Raw genomic sequence first — 22,731 nt, 5'->3', positions numbered from 1 at the left:
GTTTAATGTAAGATTTTTAATGCAACACGTTTACTTGTAGTATTTTTACACTGTAGTATTACTAGTTTAGAAGACCAACGCGTACCATTCAGTGGCATCGGTGAACGGAGAAAATTGCAGATTGCAACCATTTGAAACAAATGGGGTCGCAAAGCTCGCAAAAGGCCCCATTAAGGGCCAGTATTTGTCTGTTCTGGGCTACTGTAGCCACACGGCGGTTCAATATGGCGGCCTCCGTGGAAGAGACCGGGGCTCCCTCTGTAGATAAAAACAGCCTCAAACAAAAACTGATTATTACACTAATGAAAACATACCTATGAATATATATTTCAATTTCTGCCAATGCACCCTTCAAAATGTTACACACTGGACCTTTAAGGTAGTAAGATACATGATAATGCTGAAAGAAAACATCTAATCACACACGTTAATTGTTTATCTAGTTATCTCAAATCTCTTCTTGTGGAGTGTCTCTGATTATACGCTAATGAAAACATACCAATGAATTCTGTATGGCACTGCTGCCAATGCATCCTCCTAAATGTACCTTTAAATATAGGAACTGAGTACTTCTTCCACCCACAATAGCGCATCAACATCGTCTGTAGTCACAATTCAGGGCTGCGGGTCCTCGTTACGCGCATGCGCTCTCTGGAATAATGAGCCGCTTTGGGTTCTATTTTATTTTCCTCTTCTTGTTATTTAAAAGCCCGAGTTTGATCCTCTTCTTGTGCTTCGCCATTTATGTTTACATTCACTACAGAACCAGATAAAGGACAGACAATGAGACCCTCCTCTCTGGGGTCTGGTGATCTCTATTTTTATTATAAAAACGGTGGTTTGATGTTCATGACTTCACAAACGCGTCATGAGATCTGTCGTCCTTGTCTATGCAGCTCTGTGTGGCGTCAGTCTGCAGTGATGGACTGTGCTGTTCCCGTTTCGGAGGTCGTCCCCAAAAACCCACAATCAAATAAGACGCACGATATGTTGATAAGAGGCTGTTATAAATACACACACACGCAGGATGTCTGCACGCAGCCGGCGTTGTACCAGCACAGGGAAGCATTCAGCAACAGCTGGTAAGATTTAAAGACATTATTTGTTTTTAATGACCTTCTCTGAGCCATATTTGAATGTGTGCACGTGGGGGATTTATTATTATTATTATTATTATTAGTTGTTGTAGTAATATTACTCTTGTACTCTCTCTTGTCTGTCTCTATCTTAACTTATTCTACATTTACTCAGGTACTGTACTTCAGTTCAGTTCAATTTTGGGCACTTGTATACTTTAATTTTAAACTACCTAAGTATCTGACAGCTAATAGTTAATTTGCAGATTTATTTTTAAACATATAATCAGCACATACAATGAAATACAGTCAATTAAAACCACCAACAACAGTAAAATGCTGTTTTAATATTAGTGCATCAGGAATAATTAACAATAAAACTCTGACAGAGACCATTTTGTCTGAATAGTGGGTATTTTCTTTTACATTTGTACTTTAAGTAAACGTTGCTGATATTACTTACGTACTTTTACCCAAATACAGTTTTGATGACAAGTATTTTTGGTGGTACTGCTACTTTTATTTAAGTAAAGATACTTCTTACCTTACTCTGGTCTACTTTTACCTGTTCTCCTGTACTCTACTCCACATTATTATCCTCTGTTTTTACTTCACTCTACTCTAACATACATGTTTATCTTCTCTATACTCTACCTTACTTATAATCCTCTACTGTAGTCTTCTCTCCTTTATCTATTAGTCTACCTTACCCTATTCTACTCTACACCACTTTATTATAACTTAACTTACATACTGTATGTAAACGTTGATACAAAGTCACTTCATTATTGTTTTATTATTTCCCAGTGTATTAACTAGTGTTTTGTTGTCCACAGTTCTCCTCTGACGACACTTTTGCCACAGTTTGAACCGATGGGTCTCTCACTGTCAGTCAGGTTGTATAGCAGGGCAGAGGACAGCCCTCCCTCCTCTTCATCAGCCTTCTCCCCGCTGGCTGTCCCGACCTCCTCTCGCCTCGCGGTCATTCTCAACTCCTCCCCGGTTGCTCCAGGAGACGGACGCTCGCACTGGAGCTCGGTCCACCGCTCGCCACACTTCCTGCTGTCTGCCTGCAAACAGGAAGTGACACGTTCACCTGTTGAGCGGAGCAGCGATGGCGTGAGGGCGGAGATGGGGTTGAAGAGTGGGCTTCACGTGTGGGAGGTGCTGTGGAGCCCCAACCACAGGGGCAGCCACGCTGTCTTGGGCATTTCCAGGCAGAACTGCCCCCTGCAGGCCTCGGGGTACAACGTGCTGATGGGTGGAGACTCGCAGTCCTGGGGCTGGGAGCTTAAAACCAATCAGCTCTGGCACGGTGGACAGAGTCTGGGACTTTACCCAGGAAAGAAGAGGAGGTGTCACTCTGAGGCTGTGGAGGATTTTAGCCCACAGTCTTCCACAAAGATGGCACAGACACCTCTCCCCGTCCCCGAGCGCATCCTGATGGTCCTGGACGCCGACGCAGGGACTCTGGGATTCATTGTAGACGGCAGCTTCCTCGGTGTAGCTTTTAAAGACCTTCCTCGTGGTGTGGAGCTGTTCCCCGCAGTGAGCAGTGTGAGAGGTGGAGCCAGCATACGACTACGATACCTGAACGGTGCCACACGTGAGTTTATCTTTTTTTTTACACAAATCGGATTTAGTTCGATCTGTTTGGGTCTTATAAAACATCAATAACACAGTTTTTTCTTTCTCTCGCCTTCCCAGGTGACCCCCCTGCCCTGATGGCTTTATGTGGACTGTCAATTCGTCAGTTTTTAGGGCACGAGAGGCAGAATCAAATGGACAAACTGCCTCTACCCTCTCGTCTCCAGCACTACCTGCTTTCTAGTCAATAATGCGCACATATACACACAATAGGAAAGATTTTGTACCATGAATGTAAAGAAGAGTTCCTTTTTATATGAAAACTTATGTACAACTCTATTTATTATTCATCTTATTTATCGCAAAGTAATATATACATAGTTCGCTCAGAATATTTAGATCTGTAAACTGTGTTTAGTTTCAAAACATCAACAGTGAACAGAGAGGACATTTGGGGATTTTTGTGGGACTATCAGTGTCTTAAGCTCTGAATGTTTCTTTCTTTGTGTATAAAATAAATTACTCCAATTTCAATTTGATTGTGTCATTATTTCTGTTTTACAGGTTCAATTGTTTGGTGAATGTTAAAGAAAGGAGGACAAGGGCAGTTCAGTAGTAGGAGATTAAATGATGACTATGAAGAAACAGTGATACCAAGGTTACTCAGAAAACATTATTAATGAGGCGTTAAAAGGCATAATACAGTTTTCCTCATTAATAACTCCCAAACAAAACTCTGTATGAATTGATCTCTATTGCTCATTGATAACTGCTCACATTCAGTCGTATCTTTAAATGAGCGTCTGTGTGGGCAGATACATCAGAAGCAAAGATGAGTCAGATTCCTGGCTGCAAGCTCACCTGCAACAGTGCTAAATAACGTTTTAATTAAAGTATTTATCATTTTTTTCCCAACGGCCAGGCTTTAAAGTGTTATAAATATACACTCTACCAGTAAGGGAACATATTTACTGAATATCAGTATCATAAGGGGGAAGAAAATCAGTGATAAATTCCTGAAATTAAAGTGCTAAATAATATCAGTACATTCACTACTATAAGAACCATATTTTACAGTTTTAAGGTACTTTGAGTGCTAATATTTTAAAAACTAAACATTATTTTCTAAAATATTATGTATTATAAACTATTCAACAGTATAAAATAGTTAATTTTGCAGGACCTTCTACCAGCTGCAATATTAAACTATTCTGAATAATGACTATGTTTACTTTTATACTTTTCTGAGACTTCTGTACTTTCACCTAAGTTAAGTTTTAAATGCAGGAAGTGTACTTGTAATGGACTATTCTGCTACTTTTAGAGGTATTAAGTATTAAGTACTATGGTTCAACACTGAGCACAAACCTGAATAAAAATATGTAATAAAAAATGTTTGTACTGTCGTTTAGCAGTCGAGTCAGACATAATATCTCTCTGAAAGTGTAGCAAAGTGTAGAGTCAAAACTACTAACACAAAACACTATTATTAGTCCACTGTTTGATGTGTTAACGGTGTTAAATCTTTGTTAATTCACACATTCATGAAAGTAAACACAAACGTTTTAAAAGCCATGTGAGCGGTTACTGGACACTGTTGTCATGACAACAGAGGGGACAAGACCGTCGATAACTGTACAATAAACATCAATCAGCTCCTTATGACTGTAAGTCAGACTGACAACGATACTGCTGGTCTGTTAGCTTTATTATACAAAGTCCAAAACTCAACTGTGAGTATGTGCTAGTTGACTAAATGAAGAGCGACAATAATAAAAGATATTAGTTCGTTTTGGTTCAAGGTAGCTAACAGTTAGCTTACAGTAGCTCAACTTTCTAACTTGGACCTAACTCCGCTTTGTTTAGGTTTAATTTAACCTCAACAGCCCACTAGTTAGCTGAAGCTTTTGTTTTCTAAAGTTTACTTTGACTTTTAATATAGTCAAATGACTAATGTAACGTTAGAGAGGTTAAATTACTATCTTCATTTGACTTTTCATATCTAGAATTAACTGGTCATGGCAACACTGCAAAGTCTGAGAGGAGGAGGAGGAGGAGGAGGAGGAGGAAGAGGGTTAGCTTCTGGTCCCCCAGGCATAATTGGAGATGAAGAGGAGGAGGAGGACTCACCTGCGGTAAGGTCATAGGTCAGAGTCACCAGCAGAGTAGTTAACAGTATTTATTTTATATATAAATATGTATGTATTTGTTTATTACCAGGTTTTACTGAGTGCTGTAGTCCAGCATGGACAGATAGGCCTCTGCTTCTACGATAGTAAGGACTCCTCTGTACACTACATGATAGACACTTCTGACAACTACGAGCTCCACCTGCTGGCCAGAGGTACACAATACACAGCCTGTTATGTAATTCAAATATTAACAGTGCAGGAATTACAATTATGTATATAAAATGCCACTTTTGCTTCTGTTTCTGTTGTCTAGTCATCCAGGAGGTTTGTCCCCATGTAATAGTCACCAGTGCAAAGCAGGAGCGCTGCATGACACGCTTCCTGCAACAACTTGGTGAGTGCTGGGAGAAATTATCGTAGCCTGTGGGAAGAAACAGAAAGATGTCACAGAAAGTTTTGTTTTTTCATGGTTTGAGACTAGTCGTTTCTGGGTCAAGGGAATGAAACGAGATAAGGTCTGCCTGACACTGCAGCCCGATAGTGTGATAAGGGAGAAGATAGAGCGATATTACACAGCTTTATAAGGCTTTTACTGAACACACTACACAATTCTGCCATGTGTCTACTGTTGATAGCTTTTTCTTTCACTCAATAAACAATTTCTCTTCTCTTTTGTCAAACTCCACTCTTTTGTATCCCAGGTTCGAACCCAGACTACAGACCAGAGGTGGTTACTTATCCATATGTTGACTTTGGTAAACATACGCCCACCCATCACATCCAAATGTCCTCATTATTTTTTAGGCATAATTTCTGCATTAAATCTGCATGAATTTCCGCAATGAAGACAAGTTTGAATGTTGCAGGCCTGGAGGTCGGTAAGCAGAGGCTACTTTCTGCCCATCTGCCTTTCCTTCCTGCCTCCATTTCAGAGAGAGACAAAATGTCCTACCTCTCCTCCTGCATCTCCTTTGACTCTCCCCTGATGGTGAGCCAGCTGTCTACATATCAATCAGTCCATCGTTGTGCAGGAGCGGATCGTGAACAGTTTTTTGTGTTTTGTGTGGTCTTGTGTGTGTGTGTGTGTGTGTGTGTGTGTGGATACATCCGTTGGGTAGCTGAGGGCAATGGGTGCTCTGCTGAAATGCCTGGACAGGAGGAGAGTGGGAGTGGAGCTGGAAGACAGCAGTGTTGGAGTTCCTATCTTACAGTTCCACGCCTACACACTGTAAGACACACATTTATGTAGATGTTCACACACACTAACAGGACTGTGATTGCACATTTTTCATAATGAGTTTTGTCAATGAAGAGTGATTTTGTACTGGTCTGTATTTAGCTACACAGATTTTAGTCAAACAGGCTGCAGTGGCATGCACTTGTGGCACTGTAGTAGAATATCATACATTTACTGTATTATATTTTCTCTGTTCTCTCTATTTCTCTACATCTCTATCTACCAGTAAACCAGACTCCAGTCTCATGACGTTTTTATGAATGAAAGATGCTGCTTCTCTTAAAGTATTTTGTTTCTTTCCAATATAGTAAAGGCATTGTTTGCATTGACAGAGACACCTACAGGTAAGAGTGTCCTATCTTAGACTCTATTACATTATTTATCTTTGTCCAATGTACCAGTATGTCCCTAAAAGCTGACACTAGTCTCCCAAAACTCACATTAATTGTTCCTAAAACCTTCAGTGCAGCTGTAGTACAGATTAATTAAACTATTACTTGTAAAAGAAGAATTTTTCTATCAACTTGCTTACCTATGAGCTTTCATTTTACTTTTGCTCTCTGGTGCTAATTTGATATATTTTTTAACCATAGCTCTGTTATGTCTGTATTTTCTGTTGTTTCTTTCTCTTGTTTGTTGTTTTAATTTGTTATTTTTGTTTGTGATACACACAATATTTTAAGTTAATAAATACATATAATGTATGAAATTGTATAAAATGTGGTATTCAAATCAAATTTATTATTAGGTGAGGCTGGCAAAAACAAACAAGTGACAAGGTGTGGCTGAGAGATCACCATAGATTTTGTATTTGTTGTAGTGTACTGCAGATCTTCAAATCAGAACTTCACCCGTCAGTGTACAAACTGCATTCAGGTGAAAAGGAAGGACTCAGTCTTTATGGTAAGAAGCTGTGAAGACACCAGTTCAAGTCATCATCACTCGGCCTTATCTAATTGTGTCTATATGATTGTTCTTACTGTGTGTAACAGGGATACTGAACCGCTGCAGGTGCAAGTTTGGCTCCAAACTGCTACGGTCAGAAACACCTCTTGCTAGAGTCCAGTTACACAACAAAAATAACGAGGGAACTTTACTGCACCGAAAGAGAATATTAGGCCTTTATTAGAAAAGGTTATTTCTTTTAGCATGTCCTCAGTATCTAGTTAAACTAAACTTATGTCTTTACCGCCATGCTGTATAACAGTGGTGCTTGTGGTACTTCTATTATGACTACGACTAATAGGCAGATAAACTGTTTGTAGCTAATCTAATAACAGCAGAAATGCAGTGCTCTATATCCATGAAAGATAGCAATTATCTAATCATAACTCTCTGGTCAAAGTGACGATGTAATATTCACAACTAATTATTGAAAGTGGATTTATTCTTATGAACGCTGGGAGCATTAGAGACAAACACTGCCAAAGCATAAAAAAAGGGTTTTGTAATATATTTACAAATTTATATTTACTGCTGTTTTGGGATTCAGGCGGAAGATTTGTTTTTGTCTCAGGAATTTCAAGGTTTTCATACCACTGCTTGTATCTATGGCAACAAGATAAATATGTCAGCTTTTCCAACATAATACATCATCTGTTTTTGGTGCTCTATTGTTAATTAATTCCATTATAGGATTATTGTGAGAATGTACATTTGTGTGCCATTTTTCTTCACGCAACCATTATTTTTTTTGCATACATACAGCAGTTAACTCTGGTTATTATCACCACCTGGAAGACTACTACTAGTTTTCTTTATAGAAGTAACATAAATGTAAGTGATGTCCCCTCTTCTCTCAGCCAGTGGTTTCTTCGACCAACACAGGATCTGGCTGTGTTACACAGAAGACAGGAAGTGATACGTTTCTTCACATCACCGCAGAACTCTGACACCCTGAGCACCCTGCAGTCCTCGTTACGCAACATCAGTAACATACCAGTAAGAGCTCTGAGCAGTGGCCTCCTTTTTTATCCACATCTGTGACCAATTATCCCCCTATTTGCTGTGTCACCACGTGAACGTAGAATGATGATGACACTGCCTAAATCAAATCCTTAATCCTCCGTGTGTGTTAGACTCTTCTGCGTAGGATGTCTCTCTCTCACACCAAAGTGACCGATTGGCAGAGTCTCTACAAGGTTGGAGTTACAGTATTACCAGACACACTTTATCCACAACACAGGTTCTGTTAAATGTGTACAGGACTTTGCATTTCTGTGTGTTTTTGTTAGACAGTGTACAATGCAGTGTTTATCAGGGACACGGTGCGACACCTGCCTCAGTCCATTCAGCTCTTTCGTGATATCAGTGAAGGCTTCTCTGATGACCTCCACTACGTTGCCTCCCTCATCAGCCGAGTTGTGAGATATACACATTAATACACAGCTGTACATCCGAGAAATCTCCTGGCTTTTGTTGCCATGCTCAGTAGTTAACAGTTGTTTTCCAGACTGTTGAAAGTTAATGAACTCCAGCTCTGACTTGAAATATGTAGGTGGATTTTGAAACCAGCGTGGCTGAGAATCGCTTCACCATCAAAACGAATGTGGATCCAGCAATTGACGAGAGTAAGTGCCCTCATATTGGATTTAAAACTAGAGCTGTTAGTGAAACAATCCAATAATATGTTATCTCCAAGTGTTATGAGCCTGTATCAGTAAGTTTACTATAAGTTTACTGTGGTTGACTTTTAACAATACTACCTCCCTCTGTCAGAGAAGAGGAGGATGATGGGGTTGTCCGACTTCCTGACAGATGTAGCCAGAAGAGAGCTAGAACACCTGGATGCTCGCATCCCCTCCTGCTGCGTCATCTACATCCCTCTGGTCTGAGCTTTATGCCTACATAGCTATCATCCCATATATATCTTTCCAACAACTACATTTTTATTTACTCATCTGGTTTGCTCATGCACTTCATAGTTGTTGGTTTCTCTGAAGCACCACACGTACCAGTCCTCTTTTATCATTGTTTAATTTTCCTTACAGATTGGATTCCTGCTATCTGTCCCTCGCCTGCCCAGCATGTTGGAAAAAGAGGATTTTGAGATAGAGGGGCTTGATTTTATGGTTTGTGTATGATCTTGTCAACCTGTAAAGTTTTTGTTTGTTTGTGTTCATCAAAATGACAGTTGCTCCTGCTTTTTCTTTGTGGGTTAGTTTCTGTCAGAGGACCGCCTGCACTACCGCAGCCAGAGAACCAAGGCGCTAGACGACCTCCTAGGGGACTTGCACTGTGACATTCGAGGTCTTTTACCTTCTTACTAGCAGAAAATGTTTACCTGATAGCTGTGTACCTGATGTTTTTAGAAATGACCACAACTACTGATAGCTCTCCTGATGGTATACTTCCTGTTTCTCAGACATGGAGATGGCGGTAATGGCACAGTTGCAGAACACAGTCCTCGAGAGGAGTGCCTCCCTCTACAAGGTTGGTATGCATCCCTGTACACTTCCAGGTCCCAGTGTTTAAACATGACTCCCACACTGATAAAATGATTGTTGGCATGAAGGTAACTCTGTTAATGTGTGTAGGAGGTGTTTGTTGTGATTAGCTTTCAGTGTTTCTTTGGGTTATGTTGTACATTTTGATTATGAAACAGGTCCTGATGGTCCTGAAGTTCATTTCAAGAGCTGTGATATTTGTCCCACGACAGATAGGTCTGCAATTTCCTTCTGTAATTGCAGGTTTTATTGTTAGTTTTGAGGACAGAATGATCATTAAGGTTAGATCATGAATTATTGCATTTACAGTATCGTAGCTGGCGTTAAGATGTTCTTGCTTTTAGGCAGATTGCAACTTGGCAATTAAATCAATGTAAAATAAACAATGAGCTTTATTAAAAATGGACTCAAAAATATTAAGCTTTATTAAAGTGATACCCAAAGTCACACTTATCTACTCTTACTGCGGTATCAAAACATCCAAAGAAAATTCTCAAACTGCTCCTGCAACATAATCCACTTCTTTGTTTTCCATCTGTATATTCAGTTTGGTCCAAATTCTCATATTCTGCACTAAACACTAGAGCTTTGGCTTTGCTGCTCTTTCATTAGTCAAAACTACTCTGTTCAGGACAGTCATTGTGTTTAATGTGTGTGTTGTGTAGATTCTGGATCTCACTGCTGAGCTGGACTGTCTGATGGCTTTGAGCAGCACCTCCCAAGAGTATGGCTACACCTCACCCAAACTAACCAACCACAGGAAGATAACAGTCATACAGGGCAGGTAGGCACTCATACACTAGATGGAAACAATTATATTGGTACTCCAGTTGTAATCTAAAACTTTGATTATGTAAGGTCATCATTCCACATAAGCTGATCCAACCTTAATCTGATTACTAATTACATACACAGCACACACACATAAAGCAAAAGTTGTATTTAATATAAAAATGCACTACAGGATTGATAAATGTCCGTATTGTATGATTTTCTAGACATCCACTGTTAGAGTTGTGCTCTCCCGTGTTTGTGGCCAACTCCTTCCAGAGCTCGGAGTCGCAGGCTAGAGTTAAGATCATCACTGGCCCCAACTCATCTGGAAAGAGCATCTACCTCAAACAGGTGGGGCAGTCAGAAAAAAAATATGTTCCTAACAATTACACACAAGTTCGAAAGCCTCGACAACTTTAACAAGTTAGTGATGAACGAAGGAAGTAGACCAGTATATATGCCGAGTGGCTGATGATGGAACAGTTGCAGGTGAGGAGTGGGCGGAGTAGGCCAGGTGAAGGGAATGCATGATGGCAGGGCAGATCGGAGTGGCAGGATCTGTAATGGAAAGAGAAAGTCTGGGGGCATCTGGTGGATTGGTAAAGAATAATGCTGAAGGGTCCTGGGAAAGTAGAGATGTGGCTAAAGAGAGGCACAGAGGTGGACGTGATAGCTTGTGGTCTTGACTAGCTTGATAATACTCAACCTATTTATGTAACAGTAACACATTTTCTGTATGTGACCCAGCACGTACATGATTCAGTTTCCTGTTTACCTGAAATGTGATTGATGTACTGTAGGTTTTGAGGCCAAACATGCTTTTTTTCTTCTGCTACATAGTGATAAGCTGTGATTAGGGAAACAGTTGCAGCAAAACTAATAGAAAGCTTTAATAAATAAAATGGCAGTGAAGCTATACAAGTCTGCCTTCGACATCTGTTTCTTCAGCACCAGTAGTTGCATTACAGATACAAGTAACCTCAGCATTCTGCTCGATGATGACAGCTGCCATGATGTACAAGATTTATATTTTCCCTCTCCAAACCTTTTGACTTTATTGATTATTAGAATAAGTCTTGAAGCTGTAAATCACAACTTTATCATAAAATACAGAGGACTGTAATTAGGGGCTCTGTTCAGGGGAGTTTTTACCTCCAGGTTGCTCTTGAGGATCACCGATGGGACTCACCTCTCCCATTTGGTTCACAGGACAGCACTTGTCATCCAAACTTGACTTGGAACTTAACCTGCTTTCTGATTTGACTTTGGCAGGTGGGTCTGATTGTGTTTATGGCTCTGATTGGCTCAGATGTGCCTGCAAAAGAGGCAGAGATCGGTCTGGTGGATGGGATCTTTACCCGCATGCAGAGCAGAGAGTCTGTGTCTGTGGGCCTCAGCACCTTCATGATAGACCTTAACCAGGTACCTAACACACTCACGCACACACACTTTTACACACACAAGCTGTGTGTGGGTGTGGAAATGAAAGATATGAACTTCCAACACTACTGTCCTCCAGCTCCACTCCCACTCTCCACCTGTCAAGACATTTTTATAAAACAACTACTGCCCACAGCCATAACACACACACACACACGCAGACAATAAAACAGCAAAGTGGTGTAACATTTTGTGTCTCTGTTCTCCAGATGGCCCAGGCTCTCAACAGCAGTACTGGCAACTCATTAGTTCTCATCGATGAATTTGGAAAGGGAACTAACACAGTAAGAAGAACTTGTTCCAGTGCTTTGTGAATTAAATACATATGTATACGCATAACGAGTACACACAGTGTCACCGATGTGAAGCGCCTGAAACCAATCCCAGCCAATATTATACAATTTAGAGCTGCAGCACGAACAGACCTCCAGTTCAGCCCAACATGTGTCACCTATCAGCAACAAAATAGCAGCAGCTGTTCGAAGCTGCAGATATAGAGGTGTTGATGTGCTCCATCTATAGGCAAGGGAAGTAATAATGCAACTTTAGGCAAAGGCTGTTATACCTGCTGTTTTTTAATAGCTGCTGTTTGTGTGTGTTTTTACATTTATATTTTAGTTTTGGTAGGTGGAGGATATTTCCAGCTGGATACAGAGAAACGTGCTCTGAGTATCATTATGTTCTCTGTCCTCCATCACTGTCTGCCAGGTTACTCTGGAGAGGGACGTAGAGGGTCCAAACCAATTTTATTTGTCTAAAGGAAAAATAGAGGTGTGAGAGGAAGGTTCCAGAAACATTAAGAGAAAATTACCAAAGTATGTTGAATAAGTCCTATCTTAGCCCAGGTTATAGATTAAAATAGCTTTTATCAATATTTTTATTATAATAATATGACAATATGAAAACAGTGTGACTCCCCTCGGCTTTACAGAACTTTATAGTCAGAACTTTCACTCTTGTCAGCAGCAGCAGGGGTTTTTGGCAGAAAAACCCACTGTACACAACCTGCTTAACACAGAACGACAGATGGACACATTTAGCGACTAGCTGTTGAACATAATGGAGCGTTTAGAAGCTAAAGAGCAACATATTTCCCTCAGGAGTTGGCCGAGACCAGAAACAGAGCTAGACGTGAGTGAATATTGGACTGGATGGCCAGAAACACGACACCAACTGAATGTTGTTGTTGTAATGTTGTCTGTACCTGCTGCGTATGATAAACTGTTTGCCAAGAAGTTCATCGAATATGTATATAACATAATACAACAAACTGGGTGAAGTGTGTTTCTGTTATATCTGAGTATTTACAGTTATATCTGCTGGAGGTATGTTTGACACACTGTGAAATGTAAAAGTACATACACATAAAAACAGCTCTAAGCCTCTTACCTGCAGGTGGTGCGTGTTAAAATTTAAGCAGCTAATGCTTTCCTTGCCTGTAGGTGGCGACATGTACCGTATAACCACAAGGCCTAGTTCTTTGTTGCATGTCATACCCCCTCTGTCTTTGCCCACATGTCTTGTCTGTCTTTTGTACACTATCAGAATTAAAACCACCCAATAGAGTTTATATCTGCATGTCTAAACTGCTGCTGCTGTTGGTTTCCTTTCCTGTAAGTAGTTCAGGTGGTCGGACAAAGATGGAAAGCTTCAGAATGTTTGTACAACAAAAGTTTCATCATAAACACACAAACATTGATATATCCTTGGCTATGATTACTTAAAGTCTATTCTTGTGTAGATGGGATACATGTATGTCTCCTAAAACGTATATTTACTCAAGATTCCTGGTTAACTTTAATATTAATTAGAATAAATAGCAATTTATTTGCAAATGTGAAACCTTACATACATTACCTAACATTTGTTAATTAAGTTAACATTTGTTTTTGTGATGCTGCTGCTCGGCTGTTGCTCAAAAGAAAGCGAGGCATCTGGTAGGTGGACCCCTTAACCCACAGACCAGTAAGCAGGAATGTTAATTGGTTTATTCTGGCACCAACTCAATCTCGTGCTATCAGGCATTTGTGTAAAGAGCTTAACCTGAATCGTGACTGAAGTGTTAGCCAATAGCTGCTTCATCACTGCACAGAAAACACAGCCAACCGTGTAATGTTCCCCTTCAGGTGGATGGACTGTCCCTGCTGGCTGCATCAATCTCTCATTGGCTGAGAAAAGCTCCCATGGATGTACCTCATGTCCTGTTGGCTACTAACTTCCACAGTTTGCTGCAGCTGGGCCTGCTACCCTCCTCGGGCCTGCTGTCTCTTCTGGTAGTGAGATATACTCAACTGAGCTTGCACAACGATAAAATGTTGCCTGAAGCATTTTGTGAAGGTTCACTGAGATTTCATGATGGTAAAATAATGTGCTGCAGAATATTGTTGACAGCAAAACATCCAAATGACCAAATCAGACTCCACTTGAGATTTGTTTTGCTCATTACAAGTTTATTTGCATATGTGAGTTTTAGATGTGTGGTTGTGTGTGTGTGTGTGTGCGTGTGTGGTTTTGTGTGTGTGTGTGTGTGTGTGTTAGACTCTAGAGACAGCAGTGGACGGGGATGAGTTGGTGTTTCTGTACCAACTCAAGGAAGGGATCTGTCAGTCCAGCTATGCTGCCAACATCGCTACATTGGCAGGCTTGCCAATCAGCCTTGTACAGAGAGGAGTGGAGGTAAACACATACACAGATACATACACACACAGATAAACAGTAGTATGCTCACATAGACTGGCTGTTTGTGGCTGTGTGTGTTTGCTCAGGTGTCTGAACTGTACCGGACAGGGAGGTCCATCAAACGCATTGACAAAGCCTCATCGGATGAGCAGGCAAAGAGGTCTGTTAAACTCTAGTAACACAGAATGACAATGAAAACCAACACAGAGAGCAGTATAAGTGAAGCAGAGTGTGACCGACAGGTGCAGGTCTGTGGTGGAGAAGTTCCTGAGCCTCGACCTGGAGGACAAAGATTTGGACCTTCAGCACTTCATGAAAGAGGAGCTCCTGCCCTCTGCTGGGGAGCTGCTGAACCACAGTTGAACCGCTCTGCTGCAACTGCAAACACATTTCTACAGCTCTGTGGTCAGTTTGTTCAGTCACTGTCTAAAGTTTTCAGTTGGTCAGGCTTTTACTGATGTTCTACCGACAGACAGGATACATATATCTAAATACATGACAAGAAATATGTTATACTATAATACGTATACAGTATGACTGAAATATGTCATACTGTATATGTTCCAAAGGTTTATGTTGTAGCAGCTTGATTTCTTCTTGTGTTTGGTTCAGTAGAAATACCATGTTGAGTATGAGACACAACAGCCTGGTTGGATTAAAGTCTTTCTAAATTAATATGTTAATGCCAGAATTATCTAAGTAGTGTTTTTCTAATTCAGTAGTCTTCTGGATAGTACAAAAATCTGCAAAGCTGGTGATTTTTCTTCACCATATGGTTCAAGTCCTTTCAGCATCACTTCACACAGTCTTCTCCTCTTTGTTTTGACAACATAAATAAATGCAAGTTGTTTATTGTGATCCCGTTGAGGCTTCAGTGAGGTGCCAGGTAGTTAGGACGGCCATAGTGAGATACAAAAGTGTGGTTATTGGAAGTTTGTGTGCTGCGTTGCAGAAGGGCGTGTCGCAGCAGTGTTTGGTCATGACAAAGATGGTTTTGTTAGAGAAGAGCTCCACTGTGGTTTCCACGCTGCACTCTTCTGCCTTCACACAACCTAAAGTCTTAATGTCCAGAGTGTCAGCTGGGGAGACAAGACAACGGTATTCAGTATAACATCTGTATGTAAAATAAAGCTAAATACATTTTATAATTTTATCCTGATAACATTTACACCCTCTAATGCATAGATATTTATTAATAATAATAATAATAATACACTGACTGAAAAATACAGTCTTATCCAACACACCTGCCTTCCCTCTGCCCGTGTAGCAGAGCTCCCCGTGGCTGCATTTGGTTTCGGTGGTGTAGCAGGCATCCCAGAAGCCCAGGTCACAACGGAAACACTCCAGAAACTCTACCTCTTCCTCAAATCCCACTGATTCCAAAAGCTGCTCTAGCTGCTCTTCATCCTCACCTGAGCCCGAGGAACAAAAATAAGAAATAAGACACAGTAAAGAAATGAACTCTGACAGAACAAAGGAGACCGTATCTAACAGCAACAAAAGAAAGGTTACTGAATGAATTATTGGTATTGAAAAGTCAAATTTTATGTCCCATATATTGAGTAAAAAGGACATAAAGGTTTTAATTTTACTTAACCTCTATTTAACCAGATCTCCCATTGAAATTGTAAAGTTATTTTACAAGAAAGACCTGACCGCAAAGTTAAAAGGTTGCGGAAATCAGCTGATCAATAAAACTATACTAAAAAACAGATAACTGTAATAACGGAGAATATCAACTACTAGCAATATAGATGTCCGATTAATGGATGAAAGGCTCTGGATTATTCAGATTTTGAGGCATTTATGTAATAGCTAGTTGGACACATTTATTATTCTGAGGGTGCTGAATGTGTGAAGTGTTGGAGCGCTGTCGAAGACATCAAGCCAAAGTGATGAGCCAGATTCTGCCGAACCTTTGAGTATCTCAGAAAAATTTTGTTTATTCAGCAGCAGTCTGGAGTTTGTTTCTTTGAGTGGATGACTTGTGTTATTCAGGGAGTGCTCCAAGTCTTCGGGCTGCATCATGTTTTTATTAACCAGACAGATACTGGAATTAATATAAAGAATTGGCAGCAGAACGTAGCGCAGGAGCGGGACAAACCCTTCTTACCACACTGTACTGCACAATCCTTTAAAATAATGCCATTAAAGCCACACATTAGCTCTTGAAATGCACGGAGGCTTCTTCCTAAAATGAGTGATTTATTGGCAGTGAGAAATAGGACCAAAAACTCAACAAAAAATAATTGTAAAGACAGCATATTTATATTTGCATACAATTACTTCGCATGGTAGTCTTGAATGTCTGAGATTTACGTTTGAAGTTTATTGTCAGAGCACACACAGTTGCCAAATAGCCAGCCTAAGTAATGTTACAAGGATAAGGGAGACTCACAATCCTTATCCCTTCCTCATCTTGTTAGCTAATTCTCGCTAAGGTGAACAAACACACAAGAGTAGTGAGGTGAAGTTCAGTGTGAGAAGAGTGCGGTCTAATACAATCTACAAAAAACTGGAAGCTGTAATGTTCATGAAGTTTGGATTAATTGCAGAGCTGCGATGCTTAATCGATTTGTGGATTTACACAAAATGTGATTCCGATGATCAATCAATTTGATGGTTTGATTTTCTGCTTTTTCTTGTTTTACATTATTAATTAATTGAATATTTTGTGGTTGTAGACAAAACTGGACATTAGAGGATGTCATCTTGGGCTATTTTTTTTTATGTTTCTGACTGTTTTTTGACGACAAAAACTCTGCCAACAATTTGTCAATAACAAAAATAATCAAATAATAATTGTAGGGCAGTTGTATTAGACCACATGGACAGAAAGAATAAGCCCTGTTAGTATTAACTTTTTTCATAGTTCTTGTAGCAGCAACATTGTAGAACAGAGGAAATAGTTTGATCATCACCTACGATTTATCTACATCATCTTACCTTGAACAGGTGTGAGCATCATGATGGCAACAATACAGAATAGTAGTCCTTTCATTTTGAGTGGAATACTTCTTCCATTGACTGCATCATGCGGACTGCTTAGGGGTCCGAAAGCAGGGCTGAAATTGGATTAGTCAGGAATACACCTGCTAATTGTCCCGCACCAATCACAGCTGCCGGACGGCTGCAGATAATCAAACAAGGGGAGTTTCGATTGTAAGGTCTGTGAGAGACGAGTGTGGAGTTTGGCAACCAGAAGGATTTAATGTCTCCTTAAATTTCAGAAAATGTCATTTGGTTTATTAGCTGCTTTAACAGAAGATACAGCGTGAATGTTACATATAAAATCAAGCCGGTAACTCATCCCGCTGCTTAGATGAAATAACGAATGCCAGATGTAGACAAAAGGTGGTGGAAAACATTTCTCCATCCAGCTGATGCTTCTCACTTCTTTTTACAAAGACGTCTTTACTGAAAGTCTTTGAGCAGAAAAAGACAGTTTCTTCAGGCTGGTTGATCCTCAGCCACTCACATCTTTTTATACCAAAAAAATGTTTATCATAGCTCCTCTCTCTCTTAAGGAACAGAGAAATTGCATGTGTCCTGAGTCAGCGCAGGGTTAAGCAGCTTACAGCCTCTGGTACGTCTGCTCAGATATGTATCAACACACACACACTAATCTCTCAGAGGAGGGAATTCGATTCAGTTGTATTCTCAATGCAGCAAAAAATGTGTGTTGCTGAATTATGTAACAACACTGTCGTGTACACACACACACACACACACACTGATGTACACATGAGAAACCTCAAAGATGGCTTGTATTCTCCGTTGCTGCAGTGCTGTTGTTGCATGTGCGTAAATGATATTGACATTCCTTGTAAATCAATACGCAACATGTGTATGAAGAAACAGGAGTATAATTAACAGAGCTGACATGGTTGCTTGATTAATCATTTGGGTCATTTCTTAAGAAACAATGTCAAACATTTGCTGGTTTCAGCTTCTTAAATGTGAATATTTATTGCTTTTATTTGTCTTATATGATAGTAAACTCAGCATCTCTGAATTGTGGGCAGTTGTTTGGACAAAACATGCAATTTTATGCAATTTAAAGACATTTTTCACTATTTTCTGACAACCTTGTGATCATTTTAGAGGATGTGGTGTGTGGCTCTGGAACTGTATTGTATAATACAGAGAGGTTATTTAGCCTATCCTCATTGATATAAACGGGGTGGACGCAAGAGAATCGAACAGCACGACAAACTGCAGCCTCCAAAATGATGTTGAATGATGTTGAACAACCCCTCTAAAACATTATATAACCTTCATTATTATTGCAGGTCTGTTGTAGTAGACTGCACTAGTTTCAGCTGGGTGTACCTAATAAACTGGCAACTGAGTGTAGAATAAAAAATCGACATAATATCCAGATTACTGAAAATAATCTTTGGTCGCAGCTCCGCCATGCAGCACATTTCCTTCTGAATGTAAAGACACCAGAGCAGCTTACACTGCGAAGGACTGGTGTATGTGTGAGAGTGCAGAGAGAGCTGCTTTTTCTGAGCGATAAGTGCGAAGGAGGCTGCTTGCAGCTTGTTGCAAGATTCCGACACATCTCCCCAACTCATCCCTGCTACTGAGAGATACATGCAGCGCCTCCAAAACGGCACACTGTACCGACACAAAACCCTCTTACTGAGCCTGTGTATGTGAATTTATGTGTGAGAGAGAGAGAGGGAGATGGGTGCTGTTTTTAGTGAGCGAAATGTGTGGCTGCAAATTACTGTACACTTCAGTCTCAGTCGTCATCTGGATGGCAGGATCCCAGCATGGGCCCGAACAACAAGGAAATACTCTGCAGTCCTAAAGCACCTATAAAACCTTCAGACTGATCCCCTGTGTAATTAGAGGCTGGAGGAGAAAATGCTGGCGATAATTAAAATCCTACCTCCTTACCTCTCCGCCTGCTAATAACCCATGGGGCTCACTTTTGCTTAATTGGACCCGATAACTTTTTTTTCCTTTTTTACTCTGCATTGTTTTGCTCTACTTTCTGTATTTTGGCTGTTTTGCACAAGCCAAGGACCGAGACGGAGGACGGAGTATTTGAATAAAGCGTAGGAATCAGATGATGAAGAGAGAGAGAGAGAAGATGAAAGGTCGGGATGGTGGAGAGTGAGCTTTTAGGTCACGATTCACCTGGGCTGCTTTTCATCAGTTAAGGCCTGCGTCAGGAAGTATCTCAACAACAGCCTCACCAAATTTCATTTTTTTTTTTTTTTTGAAAAGTCCTTGCTGCTTTTCTTTTGTATCACCATCGTGATTGAAATTCTTTAAGATCTCACCTCACTACACTCGAGAAAAAGGGAAAAAACTGAGCGGCTGACACTGTTAATAAAAATTGTTGAATTACAGTAAAAACAACAACTAAAACTTCCACACTTACATGTGTACGGAGAACCAGCTGGTATTTATAGTGTGGCTGTAGGTGTCNNTGCTTCTCTTGTTTATACTGAGACACAATTTCCCTCAGATAAAGAGTAGACTACAGTATGTGTGAGATTAGATAAAGACTCATTTGAGACCTAATCTGGCTCATCCTCTTAACCAAACCTCTCCAGCAAGGAAATGTAGACGCTGTATCTCTGTAAAGAGGATGTGTGTGTGTGTGTGTCAGAGAGAGAGAGAGAGTGAGTGTGTCCATCTCCCTGTATGGCCCCCAAATAAGTTTTCAGCAATCCTCCTCACGTCCAAATATGGTCAAACAAGCAGTGGCTTTTGGGATTTTGGGCACGGGTAAGTTCAAAAACAACAAGATGGCGAGTTGACATCAAACAGCATAGCTCCAATCTTTCAAATGTGGGTGAGTCAGAGAACGATGTAGGACAAAAACACCCTTCACAGACAGTGAGTCAGAGCCACTGCGCCACTCGGAGGCACTAAAACATACCAACAAACATTTCATCTGTTTATTGAGGAATGCATAGTCTTGTCTTTAGAGTGTGTCTGCACGTGAAATGTTCAAATGTATCTCATCATGCATATTTTATGAGACAGTAGAAGTTGAACCCGGCAGGGGGTTCAGTGTTGAGGCGGCAGAGGAGAGCCTGTCCGTACGTTGAAGTTGATTTCACTGGAGTTGCAAGAGTCTGAGTAGACGGAGCAGTGAGAGATGGACGGGCAGGGGGAGGGAGGGTGAGGAGTTGGCTCCTGGTGGTGCAGAACTTGGGCCAGCAGGGTTGACCTTTCCTCCTTCTCCTCCTTCTCTCTGTCTTTGTCATCTCTACCTCCAGCATCTGAAGGTGGCGGCGGCGATGATGGTCCGCTGCTAATGTTGTCCCTGCTCCTGCGAGGAGGAGGACCACAGTTCTGGTTCGAGAGGGGCAGTGTGTGGGCCGGCGTGGCCCAGCATCCCTGCTCTTCGTCTTTACACTCCCACTGCTCCTGACAGCTGAAGCTGGGCTGCTCCTGCGAATCCTCCCAGCCGCTTCCTCCCTTCAGATCCTCAAGGTCGTCAGGTGTCCCTCGTCCCTGTCCCCGGATTTCAAGGTCCCTGTTCTCGTACAGCAGCGTGGCGGCGCAGATGAAGATGAACAAACCCACTCCCATGACCGCAGGCCCGGCCAGTTTCATCCTGTCAATGGGGGTGGTGTCTCTGCCGGCCACGGGCTTTGCTTTTGCTTTTGCTGCGGATATGTAGCCCGCCACCGCAACACCCATCCCCACCAACACCACCGCTACACCCAGCATTAGCCACACACCTGGGGCAGAGCGCAGGTGCAGTTTGGTTTGGAGGACTGTGCCTTTCCTCAGGTGTCTCTGGCATGCTGGGAGGCAAACGGGTGATGACTGGGTGGAGCGGGAGGAGACGGGGCTGCAGACGGGACTGGTTGCTGTCATCCTCTGGCTTCAGACTGAACAGGGGAGAAGACGACACGGAAAAGAGGACAGAGAGCAGAAACGTAAGAATTAAGCAGGAAAGCGTTGCATGCAGCATCAGAGGCAGAGCTCTGGGTGTTGGAGAGAAGATAGTTTACTCTGCATTGCACTCAACAGGAAATAGCTGCTTTAATAAGACATGTGGCCGAGTTAATGAGATGCCAACCCTTCTGCAGCTCCTCCAGTGTCTCTGTGGAGCCACACACAGACTCTCTGAACTGTTATTCAAACACTCTTTCAATATAATGGGAATAAACACGACTGACCCCTTTCAGGACCATGGGACGTTCACTTCACAATCACACTGCAGTCATGGAAATAGTCACATTACCGCGGTACTTGCTCCAACTGAACTCATGATATAATTCCCCCCCGGGGGCAAGTGAACGGGTGACTCAACAGGACGCAAACGAGGATGATAAATTGCCTATCAAGTCCTGTTTCATAAGTGCTCTTCTTACGCATGCATTTTTAATGTTGTATTTTAATTCGTGGTGCTCGACAGCACTGTTGCTGACTACAGTTATTCACTGCAGTCAACTGTTCGGTTACTTTAACGCAGTTCATATAAAATCACATTGAGTACTTGCCTTGTTCTGAACGTCAATCCGAAGCATAAACTGGGTCCTCGGCATTATCAAAATAAATAACCCCGAGTTGCGTTATTCCCCCACTCCTCCGCGTTTGATTCGCGGTTAAATCCCGACTTTCACCCAGTTCCTCCTCAGATTTAGACGTTTTTCATCCTTGACTTCACTGTGTGAGCCAGCGGCTGCTGCGGAGCCTGAAATGTGGCTTTTATATTAAGTCTCACTAAAAGTGGTGCAAAGCTGCTCTGCCTCTCTGTCTCCTCGCTGCTTGTGCGCCTATGCAGCCTGTGTTTTGATTTGTCTGTGTGTGTGTGTGTGTGTTTGTATAGAGGAGGGGTCGTGGGAATCTGTGACTGGTCCAGGCCAGTCCCACGGTAAGCCCAGTTATTCTTAGTGATCACCAGCCATCAAGAGTTAAAGTACCAAAAGAGAGAAATGACTGAACTCCACCAGAAACATGAAAAATGTAAATACATAAAAAAAACCAAACAATAAAACACCCGTTACTGAAAGACACATATATCTCCTTTAATACAAATACTGCATACAACCCTGCACACTTTACATTTCTTAAACACATAATCTGCAGTGTGGTTTCCAGTCAGTTACAGCATGAAAATCAATTAGCAGATGCTTGTATTTTGCTTAAAGGAGAACTCCATCAATTTTGCACATCAAAGTCTGTTCACAGGTTTGGGGGAGGACTACTGCATATGTAACAAAAGGTTGCTTCAAGCCTTTAGTGGCTCCAGAGGGAGCTGTGTGAAGTCTGATTTAAAAAAGTCAGTAGTGTTTTGTTGGTTTGTCACTTCTAGCAGTGAAGTTGCAGATATATTTGATTACAGCTCAGAAAGTGTGCAGGAGAAACTACAATGG

At 41.3% G+C, this 22,731-nt stretch overlaps 3 protein-coding genes across 3 annotated transcripts; 2 read left to right on the top strand and 1 right to left on the bottom strand.

Annotated features, from left to right (window-relative positions):
* The first annotated feature begins 1,478 nt into the window (after nt 1-1,478).
* LOC118335557 (SPRY domain-containing SOCS box protein 1) lies at nt 1,479-3,142 on the top strand. The gene is made up of 2 exons (XM_035671898.1): nt 1,479-2,682; nt 2,784-3,142. The coding sequence occupies exons 1-2, from the start codon at nt 1,950-1,952 to the stop codon at nt 2,912-2,914; spliced, it is 864 nt and encodes a 287-aa protein (XP_035527791.1). The 5' UTR covers nt 1,479-1,949; the 3' UTR covers nt 2,915-3,142.
* Nucleotides 3,143-4,681: 1,539 nt separating this feature from the next.
* msh5 (mutS homolog 5) lies at nt 4,682-14,734 on the top strand. The gene is made up of 25 exons (XM_035673072.1): nt 4,682-4,798; nt 4,884-5,007; nt 5,109-5,189; nt 5,497-5,550; nt 5,662-5,783; nt 5,914-6,023; nt 6,341-6,376; nt 6,853-6,935; nt 7,025-7,070; nt 7,835-7,973; nt 8,111-8,173; nt 8,267-8,395; nt 8,530-8,602; nt 8,751-8,860; nt 9,023-9,103; nt 9,194-9,281; nt 9,397-9,464; nt 10,144-10,262; nt 10,477-10,603; nt 11,525-11,674; nt 11,902-11,976; nt 13,819-13,965; nt 14,231-14,368; nt 14,458-14,531; nt 14,614-14,734. The coding sequence occupies exons 1-25, from the start codon at nt 4,682-4,684 to the stop codon at nt 14,732-14,734; spliced, it is 2,475 nt and encodes an 824-aa protein (XP_035528965.1).
* A 5,093-nt stretch (nt 14,735-19,827) lies between these two features.
* Nucleotides 19,828-22,143, bottom strand: LOC118336422. The gene is made up of 2 exons (XM_035673070.1): nt 21,856-22,143; nt 19,828-21,240 (listed from the first exon to the last, which is right to left on the bottom strand). Exon 2 carries the CDS (start codon nt 21,224-21,226, stop codon nt 20,408-20,410), a length of 819 nt encoding a protein of 272 aa, XP_035528963.1. The 5' UTR covers nt 21,227-21,240; nt 21,856-22,143; the 3' UTR covers nt 19,828-20,407.
* Between the last annotated feature and the right edge of the window lie 588 nt (nt 22,144-22,731).

Source organism: Morone saxatilis, unplaced genomic scaffold, assembly GCF_004916995.1.
Source record: "Morone saxatilis isolate NCDOM2014 unplaced genomic scaffold, NCSU_SB_2.0 Contig24, whole genome shotgun sequence".
Lineage (NCBI taxonomy): Eukaryota > Metazoa > Chordata > Actinopteri > Moronidae > Morone > Morone saxatilis.
This window is presented reverse-complemented; position numbering and strand designations above follow the sequence as displayed.

Bases quoted from the DNA above. Each gene is read 5' to 3' on its own strand.
- LOC118336422 (XM_035673070.1), bottom strand. From the start codon at position 21,226: ATGACAGCAACCAGTCCCGTCTGCAGCCCCGTCTCCTCCCGCTCCACC.
- msh5 (XM_035673072.1), top strand. From the start codon at position 4,682: ATGGCAACACTGCAAAGTCTGAGAGGAGGAGGAGGAGGAGGAGGAGGA. The intron at 9,282-9,396 runs GTCTTTTACCTT...CCTGTTTCTCAG, and splicing joins CTTGCACTGTGACATTCGAG to ACATGGAGATGGCGGTAATG. The intron at 14,369-14,457 runs GTAAACACATAC...GTGTTTGCTCAG, and splicing joins TTGTACAGAGAGGAGTGGAG to GTGTCTGAACTGTACCGGAC.
- LOC118335557 (XM_035671898.1), top strand. From the start codon at position 1,950: ATGGGTCTCTCACTGTCAGTCAGGTTGTATAGCAGGGCAGAGGACAGC. The intron at 2,683-2,783 runs GTGAGTTTATCT...TCGCCTTCCCAG, and splicing joins ATACCTGAACGGTGCCACAC to GTGACCCCCCTGCCCTGATG.